Source organism: Drosophila novamexicana, unplaced genomic scaffold (assembly GCF_003285875.2).
Source record: "Drosophila novamexicana strain 15010-1031.04,08,12 unplaced genomic scaffold, DnovRS2.1 tig00000820-arrow-pilon, whole genome shotgun sequence".
NCBI lineage: Eukaryota > Metazoa > Arthropoda > Insecta > Diptera > Drosophilidae > Drosophila > Drosophila novamexicana.
Window position 1 is genome coordinate 660,137 of NW_020824828.1, and position 15,448 is coordinate 675,584.

Genomic DNA, 15,448 nt, shown 5'->3' on the forward strand with positions numbered 1-15,448 from the left:
AGCTGTATCCCTTCGAAAATATATTATAATTGTAATCCGAACGTTAAAAGAAAAAATGTATACAAAGGTATTGTTTTTAACAAGGCATTTTTTACTATTCAAGATTTGTTGGTATTATCAAACCTTATACATTTTAGTTATAACTTATAAATATTTGGTATATCAAAGAAATGGATAACATAACGAACGAAATATTCAAGATGCTGCACTTTAGATTTGTCTAAGCGTGTTTTAATTTTCTCATATTGATTTCATTTTTCTTCTCCAGGGATTTATTCTAATTATATTACGAAATGAAAAAATAGATATATGAATACATGCCACAAGTTTATATATAATATATATATTTTAGTCTTCTGCATTTAAAGTAACACATTACAATCGCACATATATCTATAAAGATATGCGTTATGCGTTACACGTAGTCTATGCGTGCTTATCTACATACATGGCATCATATGAGTGTAGTTTTATATAGCACTACAAATAATATTAAAATAGTTGTGCAAAGTCCATACAAATGTGCTGCTTACGAGTATATTTAGAATACTTTTCTTTTGCTTGGATATGATATAGGACCAGATATAGGGTACAGTCTTAAGGCTATGGTCTGTTCATCTAGTTTAAGTGAAAATTCGTATTTAAAAATTAGTGAGAAATTTATTTTTGCTGTGCATGCCTTTAAAATCTTTGTAGTTCAACTAATATGGTTCATTTTTTAGAAATCGGTTTGTAGCATTCAATTTTGGCAGAGCTTTGAAATATTTATGAATTTTGTTATTTTACCCTATTAACAAAATGTACATGCATACAGCAGCTGCACGTAAGGACGTATTAGAGAAAAAGTCTTATGCTTAAATGTTTTCAAACTGTTTTTCAATATGCGTTCGCTCCCACTCGCCGCTGGGATCCAAGCCCGCCATGGTCTCCTCAATGAAATGCAGCCTATTGTTGGCATCGACCAGGATAAGAGAATGTGTGCGACTGCCGTAGCCGTGCTCAGGAATGTGCACATTTAGAGCGCTCAGTCCCTCGCCCCAGCTGGGCGCACGGCGCTTCAGCTCCGCATCTGGCCAGAATTTATGTTTGTTTTTTAGCAGCTGCAGCAGCTCAGCACTCAATGTGGCCACATCCGAATGGCCATGCTCGCTGACAATCTGTTCGAATTGCTGTTGGCCGTGTCGCACCTTCTCGAATGGACTGTCCGGCAGACTGTTGCCAAATCCGTAGCATTGCCCCTGTTCAAAGGGCATCAGCGTGGGCGGCACATTGCTCAGCAGCTTGATCTGTGCCGGCTGCGAAACGGCGCTAGAAATATCGATAAACGGATATTGATAGATCAACTAGCTGGCTAAATCTTATCTACACATACCCAATCTCAATGGAAACAAAATTGAAGGCACTGTATTTGGTGCAGTCCGCCAGTAGACTTTGATTATAGTTTAGAATGTTATGCTCGACTTCGGATTGGCGCACATAGTCAGCCACGATCATGCCGCGTCCTAGTAAGAAATGTTCGTTATTTGATTGCCGCTGTTTGTTCTGGTTGCTGTGGCAGCTGTTCTTGGTATTATTATGCGGTTGCAAAATGTTTTTGTGCGCTTCGAAACAAAGAAATTTTTGGTGCGTTATCAGTTTATGAGTGATTAGGAATTAAGAGGATGGAATGGATTGGGTTATGGTGCCACCTCAATGGTTGTGTCTATGTGTGTGTGTGTGTCTGTGTAAGTTGCGTTTACCGACTGCATTGCGCGGCTTTGGCTCCCCGGTCAGATTGAGCAGTGCGCCCACCTTGAAGATGCCGTGTGCGCTGCCAATGGCCAGCCAGGTGCCACCTTCGCGTCCTGGCTCCAGGTCAATGCCTGCAGCAATTGTAAATGTTCAAGTAAATTGTTAACGCATTTACCCTCTGAACTTACCGCCATAGACGTGCTCCGCATTTGTCCATTTGGCCGCCGTTTGTGTGTCGCGGGCAAAGAACTCGTCACGATTGGAGGCCAATATGAGCTTATAGCCATTGGCGTTTGGCTGCGAATTGGCATAGAAGAATATGACACACATGCTCGACGCTCCAAATTTGACTAGCTTCTGTACTTAATATTAAATGCACGCAATCTTTGCGTAAATACAGCTGGAAAACGTTTTAAATCAGTCCCTTTGTTTATCAAGAAATTATCGCTGAGGCGAATTATCTTATCCGTTGTGCTTTATGCCACGGTCCCCTGCGATTGCTTGTATAAATGTAGCGATGGAACCCCACAAAAGTCAGCCGACATCATACTTTGCAATTTCGTTAATAAATATGCATTGGCTTCTATAATTTAAGCACACTCGACCGTTTCTTTTTTTTAGGTTTTTCTTTTTTGTTTCAAATTTGCATTGTCAGCTGGAAAAGTTGCCAGCTGGTCGCTGTGTATATCGGGGTCGATAAAACCTATCGATAATTTGATTGTTGCTTAGCCCTGGCACATGGCCGTCTGCTAATGATCCGGCAGCACTGCGCAACCAGTTGAATGCAAATGGGCCAGCGTCGTACTAGAATTTTATCAACTATTTTTGTTTTTTTTTCAAGTGCAAAACGTGTGTTAATTTACAAAACCCATACACAAGGAAAGTGCACGCTAGTAAGCACAGTTGCAGCATAAAATGCATGAACCGCAAGCCATATTAAACAGTAATTTGACAATCTTGAACACAATTAAAACTAACACACACACACGCGCATCGCGTGCATAAACATATGAGCAAAGCATAGAAAAAAAACCAACACAACAATAACAACAACACCAGAGTAGCAAAGCATGTGGAATAGTGAACAATAATATAATTGATAAATTCATAGAAACAGAAACAGCAAAACAACAAAAAAAAACCGATTGTGCAGCCAGCCAAAGGAGGGAACTAACGAAACGGCAACAAAACGGGCCAGGCGCGATTTGTGTGTGCGCCTTTTCGTCGTCGTCGTCCCTGTGTCAATAGCCGCCGCAGTAGAGAAAGAAACAATTCGTTACTAAAAATAGAAAGAAATAGACAAAACCCCGCAGCCGTTGACGTTGGCGACGTTCGAACTTTGGGCCTCGCCTCCGTATTATCAAAGTGTTGGTTAGTTACCGTTATTCTGTTGGCCGAAGCAGCAGCCAAAACATAACAAACATAACAAACATACAAACACACACATATATAAAACAACAAATAACTGAAAAGTGAAAATACAAGACATTTCTGTTGCTATTTTGTTTTGTTTTTGTTTTCGTTTTGGTTTGTTGCTGCATTTTGTTTGAACACCAAAATATTGACGACAAATAAGAGCAACAAGAGTAACAACAACAACAGCAACAGCAACAAAAACGGATCAACACAATGCTCTTAAAATTCACAAAAACCAGTGGAGCCGGCGGCGCGGGTTCGGGCACCAGCACCAGTTCATCCATCCAGGCGACAACAACGTATGCGGTGCGCGGCGGAACAGGTTTGTTTTTTTTTTACTTTTTTTTTATTTTCTTATTTCAACATTTTGGCTTATGCCTTTTCTTCGCTTTTACCTCTGCCTTTCGAATACTTGCATACTTATACGAAAACTTACAAAAAAAAACAGCAACAGCGACAACTTAGATTTGTGCTTTGATTTTGATAACGGCGCATTACAACAACAAGAACAACAAGAATACTAATTACAATAAAAATGAGCAGCATTAACTTAAAAAGACTTGTTTGCCTTTGATTGGACGCCACGCGTCTTCTTCTTCGTTTCTTTTTCTTCTTGTTTTTTTTTTTTTTTTTGTATGGTGTGTCAGTTCGGACTCCCCTCCCCCTGCTAACATCTGTGCGCACGTTTTTACAGAATTCAAAGCATCGACTGCGTCGCACAGTGGTTCAAAACCAATAAAGTGCACATAGCTTTAATAGACAACAATTTTTTTTCTTTCTTTTCCAATTGCCCTTTCTGCTGAAGAAATCGGAAGCCCTAGATATGTTCATTTAGAAATTGATTGATAAATTTGATCTCTAACCACAATTGGCGTCCCACAAATATGTTTAGCTAAATCCATGGGTTCGTGCTGGGTCTTCCTTATTTTGTACAACATTAATTGGATACACGATTTGCCTAACTGTTGTTGTATTTCAATACTAAAACATTGATTTAACTTTGACTATGTTCCTTGCTTAATTAGAGCATTGTCCCACTGTGCGGCGTCGACTGCGACGTTGGCAGCGGTGTCGGCGCTTTGACTAATTTAAGTATGTAAGTATGTACAAATGTATGCATGTACATATGTATCTGTATCTATGATTCTGGCACTGAGGAAGGTTGTTTGCGTAGCTTTTGAGCATGGCAGCACAACACACGTGGCAAAAACAAAAACAACTGGCAGCTAGTGCAGTAACTCGACCCTAACATACCCTGCACGTGCACACGACGGTCTGCAACTGTTTAAAGAAAACTCAGTACAATGAAAAATCAGCTGGGACAATATCTGAACTCTGTAGTTTCTCAATTTACAACTTAATTCAAGAAAACTTGGCGCAAGCCCATCTTATTTTCGACTGAGTCGAATCGTTACCTCATATACATATAGATATAAATATATATATATATGCCATTAAAATGACCGAACAATTCTTCATTTTTGTTCTTGTAAGTTATCTTAGCCATGCTCTTAAGTTTTAAGAATAATTTTGCGTGCTTATAAAACAGTTCGAAAACATTTGATTCATTTTAAACCTGGAACTGATATGTACTTTACTGAAATAGAAATTGCGGTTTTCTTTCGAAGATCTTAAGCTCTATAATATCTATCTATGAAGAGAAAGCGAGGGAGCGAGCCTAAGGGTTAAAGAAGTATGGAACTGTAAGTGGGAATATTTGAATTAAAATCTATTAAGTTCAATTCTAAATCAAATCGAACTTGTCTTCGAATACCCATTTAATGCCTCAGATATATATATTTCATGGCAACTTGCTTGTTTGGGTCCTTTGTACTTGACTTGACTCAGATACACTCGAATTACGAACCGAACAGGGTATGCACTCTCGAAAACAATATTGTACAAGACTTGTCTGCGTATTGATTAGAAAGCATAATGGCTTATAAGGATACTTTTGGTGCTGCCACTTTCCGATGCCTGTCGATTCGAGGGTGTTTGTTGTTTGTGTATTTATTTTGTACTCGATTACCATTATGTGGCCGTTGCTGTCTGTGGATATTCCGCTCTTGGGTGCCGTTCGCCTGTTTGCCAATGTTCATTTAATAGAATTTAATAGTGTCTACAAGGTCGTGCTCGGAAGTGGCCACCTGGCGCGCATCCATGCGCCAGCCTCGGCCCGCCTCGCTCCGCCCATCCTGGCCAAGGTCCTTGGCAACAGCAGTAGCCGGTAGCTGGAGTAGCTAAAACAAGACGTGATGAAATAAGCGAACCAACCCTCCCTCCCTCCCCCTCCAATCAGACCATCCCGCCAGCAGCTAAGCTGGGGCGTGTTTAATCCACTTGAATATTCTTGCCATGGTTACACCCACAATTCAGTTGTTAGATATTTGTGTAAAGCTTTTCCTTAATTTATGTACATAAAGCATTTAAAACGGAGTTTTCTTATGATTATATTAATATAAGACATAAGATCAGCTTACGAGATCATAAGAATATAAGATACTTATAATGTATTGAATAGAAATACGATAGATTATTTAATCTACATAATGGCTCATTTAAAACATTTAGTTGCTTATTTAAGTGTAAATTGCTTAAGATTAACATGGGCTTCGTCTATTGTACTGCTATACTTAAGATATATTGTTGCTCTCAAGAGAACTTAAGGATCGTTCGCGAACTCTCGTGCAATCTCATGCAATTGTTTGCTGAGGCTTAAATGTTTACCAAATGTTTTAGCCATCATTTACATCGAAGCCTGTTGTTTCTGCCCAGTTGAACCAGCTTGTTTCGCACTTCTCAGCTATTTCCATAGTATCAGTAAGTTTTAATTTGAATACTGGGTTTTTGTAGCATAACTTAAGTATATATCACTTTCAGGATAACCCAACCTGCACTCGAATGTAGCTCGGACAATCCCGTCTTGGAAACTCTTGTTTATTTCTCATCCCAATGCATATGCGTTGCATTAGTTGGATCCATGTAAATCTTTCTCAATGCCGGCGTGCGTCACTTGCATAGGGGATTTTTGTCAGGGCCTGTTTTCTATAATTGTTAGATCTGCAGTGCGATTATTCAAACAGGAAGCCACCTGAAATGGCTTACAATTTAGCTAGACTTCTCTCGCAAGACACGCTCAGCCTTTTCTTTACATTTCACTTCATATTACCCGCGCCAGTCCATCGCTAATGTTCTCTCTATCGTTCGCTTTCGATGCCAGGTCTCGTGATTTGAGTTAGTCAGCAACTGGCGACGACATGTTAGCCTTCACAGTCTGTCATCTGCTCACCGCCCGCTGCCCGCTGCTCGCTTCCCGCCCCCTCTGTGACTATATTAAATGCAATTTTCTGCTCACTAGATTTGTTAATGATCGAGGGGCGTTGTCGCGACTCTGTTTTTCAGGTTATATTGGTATGCAAAGCTTCATCGTCCAACGATAGTAAACCAAAAATGTGGCCGACTCAGCAATACTCCGTAAAGTGCATATAGAACTGGCCGTGAATGCATATGAATTGATAAATATATAGATTTTTAGCAACAGTTTTTCCCTCTTGGAGATAAGATAAGCTGGGCCGCAGCTTTGCTCTTGTGTGTCTTGCGTCTACAAGATGTAGCTAGGTACAGGGTATCTGCTAGAGTCGAGCTAATCAATACAATTGCATCTGGAATCTTGTATTATTGCTGTGCGTTTTATATCTTTTATACAATTTTTATATATGCATATCTATTTTTCCGTTCCGTTGGCAACGTGTCACGCGAAAATCCATATTTCCAATAGCTTACGAATAATTAGAAAGTTCGAATTGAAGGGTATTGCGCAGTCGGTTGCGTTCGCGTTTGCGTTTGCGTTTGCCATATTCTTGCTTGCTGTACTTTAACTTCTACATACATAAAACATGTCTATGTACGTACATACATACATATGCATTGGTGTATGTACGTATGAGCATTTGAAATTTTCGGCGGGCCCACCTCAATCAATTTGCTGTTGTGGCGTTCACAGCCAAGCGAATGAATAGTTCCAGACATCGCATATATAGAAGTCGACAATACATCATTAGATATTCGCAATGCCTCTCCACCTGCTTCTGCTGTTGTTGTTCTTGTTGTTGTTGTTGCTGTTGCTGCTGTATTTGCCCCCCTTCTAAGTCAACGTCAGCGTCAAAACAAAATGATTAGTGCTCATTGTTGTTGTGGCCGCTGTTGCTGATGTTGTTTTTGCTATCGGGTTTTACCTAGTGCTCGCCACAAATTAATTAAATACCCTTACCGCTCTGTGAATTTATTAGCTATGTGTCTGCTCAAGTCGTGGCAGTCCTAGCTGACCAAGGGCCATTTCATGGGCATGCCAGACAGCTTAAGTGACATGTCATCGGCCGTGTCCTTCTTAAATAAACATACCCAAGGACATGTCTCGTGCAACGTCATGCTAAGGTCTAAAAAGATAAAGCTGGGGCAATAGTAATGCTAGCATCTCATTCTGAGAGTGCTGCAGAAGAGTTCCTTGAGAAAGTCGATTCTTTGTAGTATTTAATGCAGGGTATCTTCACAGGTATTCTTAAACCTTTTTCAAGGGTATTATGTTGGCTGCACTTTTGAAAAGTTTTCGTTTTGCTGTTTTCGTTCAATTAATTTAATACATTAAAATAAACTGGGCTAAAACGTATATAAAATTGATGGAGGCAAATAAACACGACAGCAACAATATCAATAAAATGCAATCAAAATCTTTATGGCAATCGCATAAAGCGAATTTAGTGTGGCCGTATTCTCATGTTTCGACCATAAAATGACTCAAGATCAGCCGAACGAAATGTGGCCGAATGCCTGAACCTTTTTTGTGCTCAAACAGATGTGAAATAAATAATAATATATATGTATGTATATATAAATATATGTATATATATCGATTCGATTCGATTCACAATTAACTTTAGAGCCCTTTAATTATAAAGAATTGCTTTGCCTTATGCATTACCGATCGCAGTTCAATTGTAAATTAATTCTGAATGAATGTCTGGCCCAATTCGCTAAATGTGAATGTGAATGTGAATGAAAATCAACATATTGCACTTTCCCGAGTATTTAAAGCGGGTATTTGAAGTTTTGTCAGCGCATTTGCTGTATAAAGTGAAATTTCTAACGCATTTTTCTGTTTCTTTGCTTTGGTAAGCTTTAAATGTTTGTTGTAAAATGTCCGCAATAGAGTTTATATTGTCTTAACCAGGGCTGCAAACCCAAATAAGATTGTTGCTCATTTGGTTCACGATTCAAACCGACTCGTTGCCCTTGAGTTCGGTTCGTAAGCCAAGTTTTTTCACGTCAATCAACTTAGGTTCTTCGATTTGGTTCCATTTGTTCCATCGGTTCATTGCTAAATTAAACTAATTCGAAATTCTGGCTAAACCTGGTTCGTTTCATATTTTATGATTAATATGTGAACAATGAATGTTCGTCTGTGAAAATGATTAAATATAATGTCTACTTACACGTGAATTTAATGGAGTTTCTTAAATACCTGTTGAAAAACAGTAAACAATAAAAATGTAAGCCTGTATCCACTGGCTGAGCGGCTAACGTTATTTGAGATTGGAGTTTGTGGCTATATCATTGCATGATCGCTCGAAGATAATGCCGTTTGTTGTTGTCATTTCACAATGAGCATTAAATTCCATTACATTGCCCGATTATTATATAGCTAAGTCTAAGGTCAAAACGCAGCACTGCGAAATGTTTCTTAGAAATGATCGCCGCCAAACGACGTTGTGCACACGAGACCCCCCCACTTTGTCCCTTTTATCACTGTCAATTACAAAACCCAATTGGCTGTTATTGTCGGGGAGGTGTTCGGATTGGCTGCCCCGGAAATGCCACAAATGAAAAGCTGCGGGTAAGTCTGTGTGTGTTTTACAAAAAACACACCGTCATTGGCCGATCGGTGGAGGTTTGTGACTCCCCTTATAGCCGGTTTCTTGTTGTTTTTTTGTTTTTTGTTTTCAGCGACTAACTGCAGTTTTAATGTCATCAAATTGTAGGGTATAAGAACAAAGTCGTGAAGTTTGTGTTTGCAATTGTCTTGTGTGTAAGAAAATACATTCTGTAAATGGTGAAAATGCATTTGAATGATGATGATTTACACAAATCCTTGAAAGCGTCTAGACAACGATTCATTTTGGAAATTAATTTGTATGATCTAGTAAATGAGTTGACCCACAAACAAACCCTAGGCCGCGACTCGAATCCCGAGAGCAGGCTTACTTTAAAAATGTCTGGGTTTTTATAAACTCGTTGCATTAAAATGGGATGGGCAGCATCTCATCTATAAATATATATGTATAGATTCTTAAGTCGATCTAGCCATGTCTGTCTTTGTAATCGCGACGCTCTCGGAAACTACAAAAGTTAGGGACTTTGTAATATGTATATTTACCTATAGAACGAGCTTTGCATTTTCCCTCCGATATCTTCTTCCATTTTCATAATATCGATAAATATAGATTTTACGACAACTTTTTTTTGGCATAGCTCGTCATTTCTAAGAGCTTTTTTATATACACATTCTCCATTCCCCCCATAATTAGAAATCGTTTAGAATCTATATAAAGAGAAAACATTATTTATATATATATATATATATATTTTATTTTAAATTTGTTGAATGAACATTTAGATCATTGGCCGTTGACTTAAAACCGTTTCCTTGTCTTTGGTAAGGTTGTATAGTAAGGTTGTATACCCCGCAACGGAAATTGTAAACACTGTGACGTCAATTGTGAACAATCGACACTGCGCTGTTAATTTTTTAAATTAATTTATTATTTTATGAAAAAAACAAATAACACCGACTCGTATACAGCTGCAGACTCTTGACGTTGTCTAATATGCCAAATTTTAGGTAGTTTCTCGCCGCTGACGAAAGCAAGGTTTGTGTGGGCACGTGTGGAAAGCAGCTAGAAGCTAGTTTGTAAGGACATGCGCAGGGTATCTATGGGTCGGTAACTCAATTTTCAATTTTTATAAATAAGGCCCATATTTTCGGCATTTCTATACCTAACAGCCAGCTGCTAAGTCAAGCTCGATTGACTTCATTTTTGACTGAACCTTATACTATATAATGCCTCATGTTCATATACATATAATATAAGTTATACATGATATATAATTATATATTGGTCTATGCTCTGATTTAATCAAACTAAACTCTTTAGATATAGTCTGAACACACGCGACTTTGCTGAACGTATCTATATACACACACACACTCGTTTGTGGTAACTCTTGTTGGTTTTTTTTCTTTCAATATTTTTCTAGCCTTGAACTCGGCCGGGTTCGTTTGTCTCGTAAATGCAGACAAGAAAATAACAAAAACAAAAAGAGAAACAGAAACAACAATACAAGATAACTAACAGCCACCAAATGATCGGTATAAACAACAAGGTTCGCCCGATGTCATATATTTTTGGCTTACGCCTGCTATTTATATTATATATGTACATAAATTATCTTCAACATTGACAAAAATGTCTTCTATTTGTGGTTACATTATTTAGTCTATTAATTTGCCGTGCCATTGCCGTGGCGTTCGGTTCATTAACGACCCCGCGATGACCCCAGGTTATTACAATTTCTGGTTCACTCTGTGAAGCAATTGCTGAAGGTTCTTGAACTTGTCAAATATATACAAATAGACAAATAGCACACTTTTGTTGTGATTGGCTGAACTTAATAAGTCCCAAAGAGTTAGTCAATATAGTTTCATAGCTTTTTCATATTCTGAATAGCTAAATATATATTCTACTCCATAAGGACACCATTTAAGTTTTGGATTGGAAATGATCGAAAGTCAGCGACATAATATGTATATATATAACAAACTCATATAACTATCTTAAACAATCCGACATGACTTTAAAAGATTGCGAAACAAAAGCTTGAATTGGGCCCATCATTTGCCATCAGGTTACATTCCCAAAACAAAATTTCGCTGACACTCTTTCAGTACACAAATATCGAGAAATGTATATAGTACCATTTCCACTTCGGCGCGGAGCTTCAATTGACGAGCCCCGAAAAAAATCAAATATCGGCGACTTGTCGATTGGGGCCCAACCTTCAATAAATAGCAAATCATGCGCTTCCCCTCCTCCAGCACCACGCACTTGTCGTGGGCGGGTTGGCCCGATGGGAGACCAGGGTTGCGAATAAACGGCGGCAATTATAATAAGTAGGCAAACTGGGCTGCGTTGTCAACGGGGCTCACTATCTGAAAAAGCTTACTGCCTGTCATTTAGATACTCGTAAAATATTAATTATTCTTGCTGTATACCCTGTTACTATCTGAAAACGTTTGTTAATATTGCGTACACGTATGCCTGATCAACTATCTAATGTAACACATTAGCTGGAGTTTTTAGATTTAAATATATAGGAAAGACTGTCATATACGCAGGTGAAGTTAGTTTTAAGTCACAAATCGGAAAGAACGACAATTTGGGGTTATAGAACCAGCAAATGCTCGGAATTGAAGTAGTTTATTTACTTTGATAATCTAGAGTTGTTTCATCGGTTCTACATATCCTATAATCAGTTGAAGTTAGTTTTAAAGTATTCCTAATCTATAGCCATAATCCACAAATCGTTAATTAGTTTAATCATAAATTTTGCTGTCCTAGAATACTTTACCTCAAGTCTAAAAAACCGGCTTGGAACCGAACCAGTTACTGCTCGGAATTGAAATGTTATATTTAACTTGAGAATCTAGATATATATTGTAGGCTACTATCCTATACGCTGATGATGTTAGTTTTTGGTATTCTAAATGTACAGGCATAGTCCACAAATCGGAACTTTAACTTACTTTAAATCAAGGCTGCAAACTGAGTTGGAACCGAAACAGCTTTTACCTTGGAATAGGAAAGTCGAGCCAATACCGTTCATTCAATTTCATTTCAAAAGCCTATTACTTTTAACGATAGCTAACGATAGTTTTGGCACTCTAGATCACAAATTTAAACAAATAACATGGAACAGTTCTTTTGAGAACTGAAATAAATGTTACGAGCTAACTTTTAAACCCCAACACTGATGCACAGTTGTTAAGAATCAGTTTTATGAACCTCACTTTAAGATGAATCATGGACTCGAACCATGAATTGAACCAACGTGAACGTTTGTCGAGCTTGCAGGCCTTACTAGAGAGTATCTCCCAATCGAGTCACGCATTCTCCCGTGTGTGTGTGTGTTTATTTTTTTTTATTTACTTTTTTGGTACACTTTTAATTGGCGAGCAGCGCGAAATGTTCACGTGACGCCCAATGTGGGTGTGTTCCAGCTCTCATGGGTCGGTACAACTGATTATTGCACATTTATAATGCTTATATAGTATATATATATATATATATATATATATATATATAAACTATTGTTATGTACATGTAAATTTGAGCTCTTTTATTTATTTATTATTTTTTAATATTAACGTGCTAAACGAACGTTCATTTTGTTAGCCATTCATCCAAGCATAAAGCAACGCACGCCCCTTCTTCGCATATTATTATGACTTTTTAGTTTTGATCTTAAGATAGAAGAGGCTGCATATATGTAAATATTCAAACACATAAATTACACTCAATTGATGTATTTGAATAACGTTGCATTTAATTTGATAATCATTTGCTGCTCGTAATTATTTGGTTGACTTGTTTCGTAATGATCATTATAGTTTATGATTACCCTATAATAATCAGCACATATTTTTTAACAATATTATTTTTTTTATTTTGATCAGTTTTGTGTTTTGGCACCTGTGCGTTTCGTTTTTGATGACTCAACCCACAGAAATGTCACGAAAAAAGGTGCAAAATACATTTTAATGGGCATCTAATTTGTTGGCAAATACAAAAAGTCTAGCGACAGCAGCCAAATCAAAAGCTGCTCGCCGATCTCGCTCTCTCGCTCTCTCTCTCTCTCTCTCTCTCTCTCTCTCTCTCTCTCTCTCTCTCTCTCTCTCTCTCACAACTCTCTCTCTCTCCAACTCTCTCTCATTCTCTGTTGCACTATCTTTCTTCGCTTAAGCCTAGTGTTTTTCTTGTCTACCCTTTCAACATCTTTCTGCGTCGTTGTTTTGCGTTCTGTATGATTTTTATATTTGTTTACAATTCAGCACACACACACTCACACAGAATTGAGTATATTATTTTTTATGCGCAAGCGCCACAAAAACTTAACAATAACAAAAGCAAATGGCAATAATAACGAAGGCGGCAACCGTCAGCCATCAAAAACGCTTCGCAAACGCACGCAAAACGCGCTCTCAAGGTTGCAAAACATTGTTGCTAATTTTCATTCAGTCGAACAACAGCCGAGCAGACGCTTCAAATCAAATTCATAACAATATTCATACCTATGTTCTGAAATTGAGACGTTCATAACTAATTATGATTAATGTACATACAAACAGTTGGCCTGAAATACTTGAGAATTAAGTATAAATATGAACTATTAGGCTACTTGACTTGAACATATCCTGGGTCTATATCCAATAAAGTCCTTTACCTGTATCCCACACAAGGGCCAAACATTTTAAGCCCGATTTAAATGGGCAATTGTATGAGTGTGGCAATCTAAGAGACTGACTCCCTTATTTCATTGCTTAAAATAGTAAAATTAATATTTGATACCGCCTTTCTATGCGATTTTCATACAAACTAGATGGGATTTCCTTGCTAGGAATGTGTATATTTTATAAACATTTCTCCCACTAAGTTTCTTTCTCTTTCTTTTAAATATGTCTACGCCTTATGAAAGATTTGAACGAACTCAATAATTTGGAATAATTAGATGCTTTATTTTATCATTCAATTTAAGTGCTTGCTTATTAGTTTGATCAATATGTGATTCTACCTAATATTATAGCTAATGTGCTTTTTATACACTACCTCACTCCTAAAAACACTTCAAAAAGGACCAATGGAAGTACCTAGTTCAGCACAGTCTAGCTTGTTTAATCATTTTGAGATCTTTTGCCATAAGTTGTGAATTTATTGCATAGTTTTTTGCTTTATTCACAGTGTTTAATATATATACATATATAGTATTTGCCAGATCTAAAATTAAAAGCGAATTGTCGTGGTACAGAAAAACGAATACCTCCTGGTCGATACTTATGTATTTATGTATAAATCAAATATGTATGCATCCAATATTTATTGTCTGGCATTTTGCAGCATGCAATTGACTGCCGCTTGATCACTTTCATTTTACTTGATTGATTGACTGATTGATGCCAATTCGAGTCTGGGCCCCAAGTGAAGTGAACTTATGTATGATATCCGATTTTCATATATACTCTCATAAAATAAATAAAATGTTGCGACTGTGCTTCTTCTATGGGAAATATGTTATTGAAGACCTTCGGGGTTTAAATTCTGACTTCTATGAAAATATAGCTCTTATAATCTTCGAGTTAAGCTTTTAAAAGTGTTGTTTCAAGATCGATTTTATACAGGGCGAAATTAATATCGAAAAAAAAGGTAAACTCGTGTTGCGTATGATATAAACTAAAGCGTGATATAAAGTTGAATAAACTAAAGGTTTCCGATCTACAGATGATCAAGAATATATGTTTATACTTTATTTGACGATAGACAGAGGCACCTGTTACATACATTTGCACAAAACGAGTATACTCTTCTTAGCCAGGGTATACAAAGCAGAATGAAGAGCTATCCCAAAATGAAACCGACAAATGGCAGCGCTACAGAGGCGCATGAGCGTGTCACGTGACAAATAAATAAATAAATAAAAAAAAACAAGAAAAAACAATAAAGAAAATCATCAACAATAACAACAATGGCAATCAGCAGCAGTAAGAATCACTACAACAACAACAACAGCAATTGGGAGCTGAGTGCGTTCTACTGAGTTGTATTTATGTACATACATACATACATACATATGTACATAAATACATACATACATATGTATTTCTGTTGTCTTTGGCACATTTCTGTTAGTCGCGCGCAGCGTTTGACAGTTGGATTGCGACTTGCAATGTACGTCATAGTTATAGTTATCACATCCCATCCCATGCCATCCCATGCCATAGCATACCATCCCGTGCCGTCCGGTCTCATCATCAATATCATCACACTTTTGTTTCGTGATGTGATCGGACGTGGAGAGCGCAAACAGTTTACTAAAAACTTGTTGCTCACTCTACATTGCTGAAAAGTAAACAAAATCTTATCAGCAGCAGCAGCAGCAGCTAGCGACGAGTTTGTCGTCGTCGCAGCTCACGCCC

At 37.7% G+C, this 15,448-nt stretch overlaps 1 protein-coding gene across 3 annotated transcripts; it reads right to left on the reverse strand.

The window, feature by feature from the left end:
* Positions 1–27: 27 nt before the first annotated feature.
* LOC115764269 (transport and Golgi organization protein 2) lies at positions 28–2,392 on the reverse strand. 3 transcript variants are annotated; one of them, XM_030707193.1, is made up of 5 exons: positions 2,282–2,392; positions 1,920–2,131; positions 1,740–1,862; positions 1,373–1,601; positions 28–1,308 (listed from the first exon to the last, which is right to left on the reverse strand). In XM_030707193.1, the coding sequence occupies exons 2-5, from the start codon at positions 2,059–2,061 to the stop codon at positions 855–857; spliced, it is 948 nt and encodes a 315-aa protein (XP_030563053.1). In that variant the 5' UTR covers positions 2,062–2,131; positions 2,282–2,392; the 3' UTR covers positions 28–854. The 3 variants fall into 3 exon arrangements, with proteins under 3 accessions (XP_030563053.1, XP_030563052.1, XP_030563054.1); XM_030707192.1 differs by having other exon boundaries at positions 1,920–2,392; XM_030707194.1 differs by having other exon boundaries at positions 1,373–1,502; positions 1,920–2,391.
* Between the last annotated feature and the right edge of the window lie 13,056 nt (positions 2,393–15,448).

Coding starts and splice junctions, on each gene's coding strand:
- LOC115764269 (XM_030707193.1), bottom strand. CDS start 2,061: ATGTGTGTCATATTCTTCTATGCCAATTCGCAGCCAAACGCCAATGGC. Junction 1,863..1,919: donor TGCGGAGCACGTCTATGGCG/GTAAGTTCAGAG, acceptor CAATTGCTGCAG/GCATTGACCTGGAGCCAGGA. Junction 1,309..1,372: donor TTTGTTTCCATTGAGATTGG/GTATGTGTAGAT, acceptor CGATATTTCTAG/CGCCGTTTCGCAGCCGGCAC.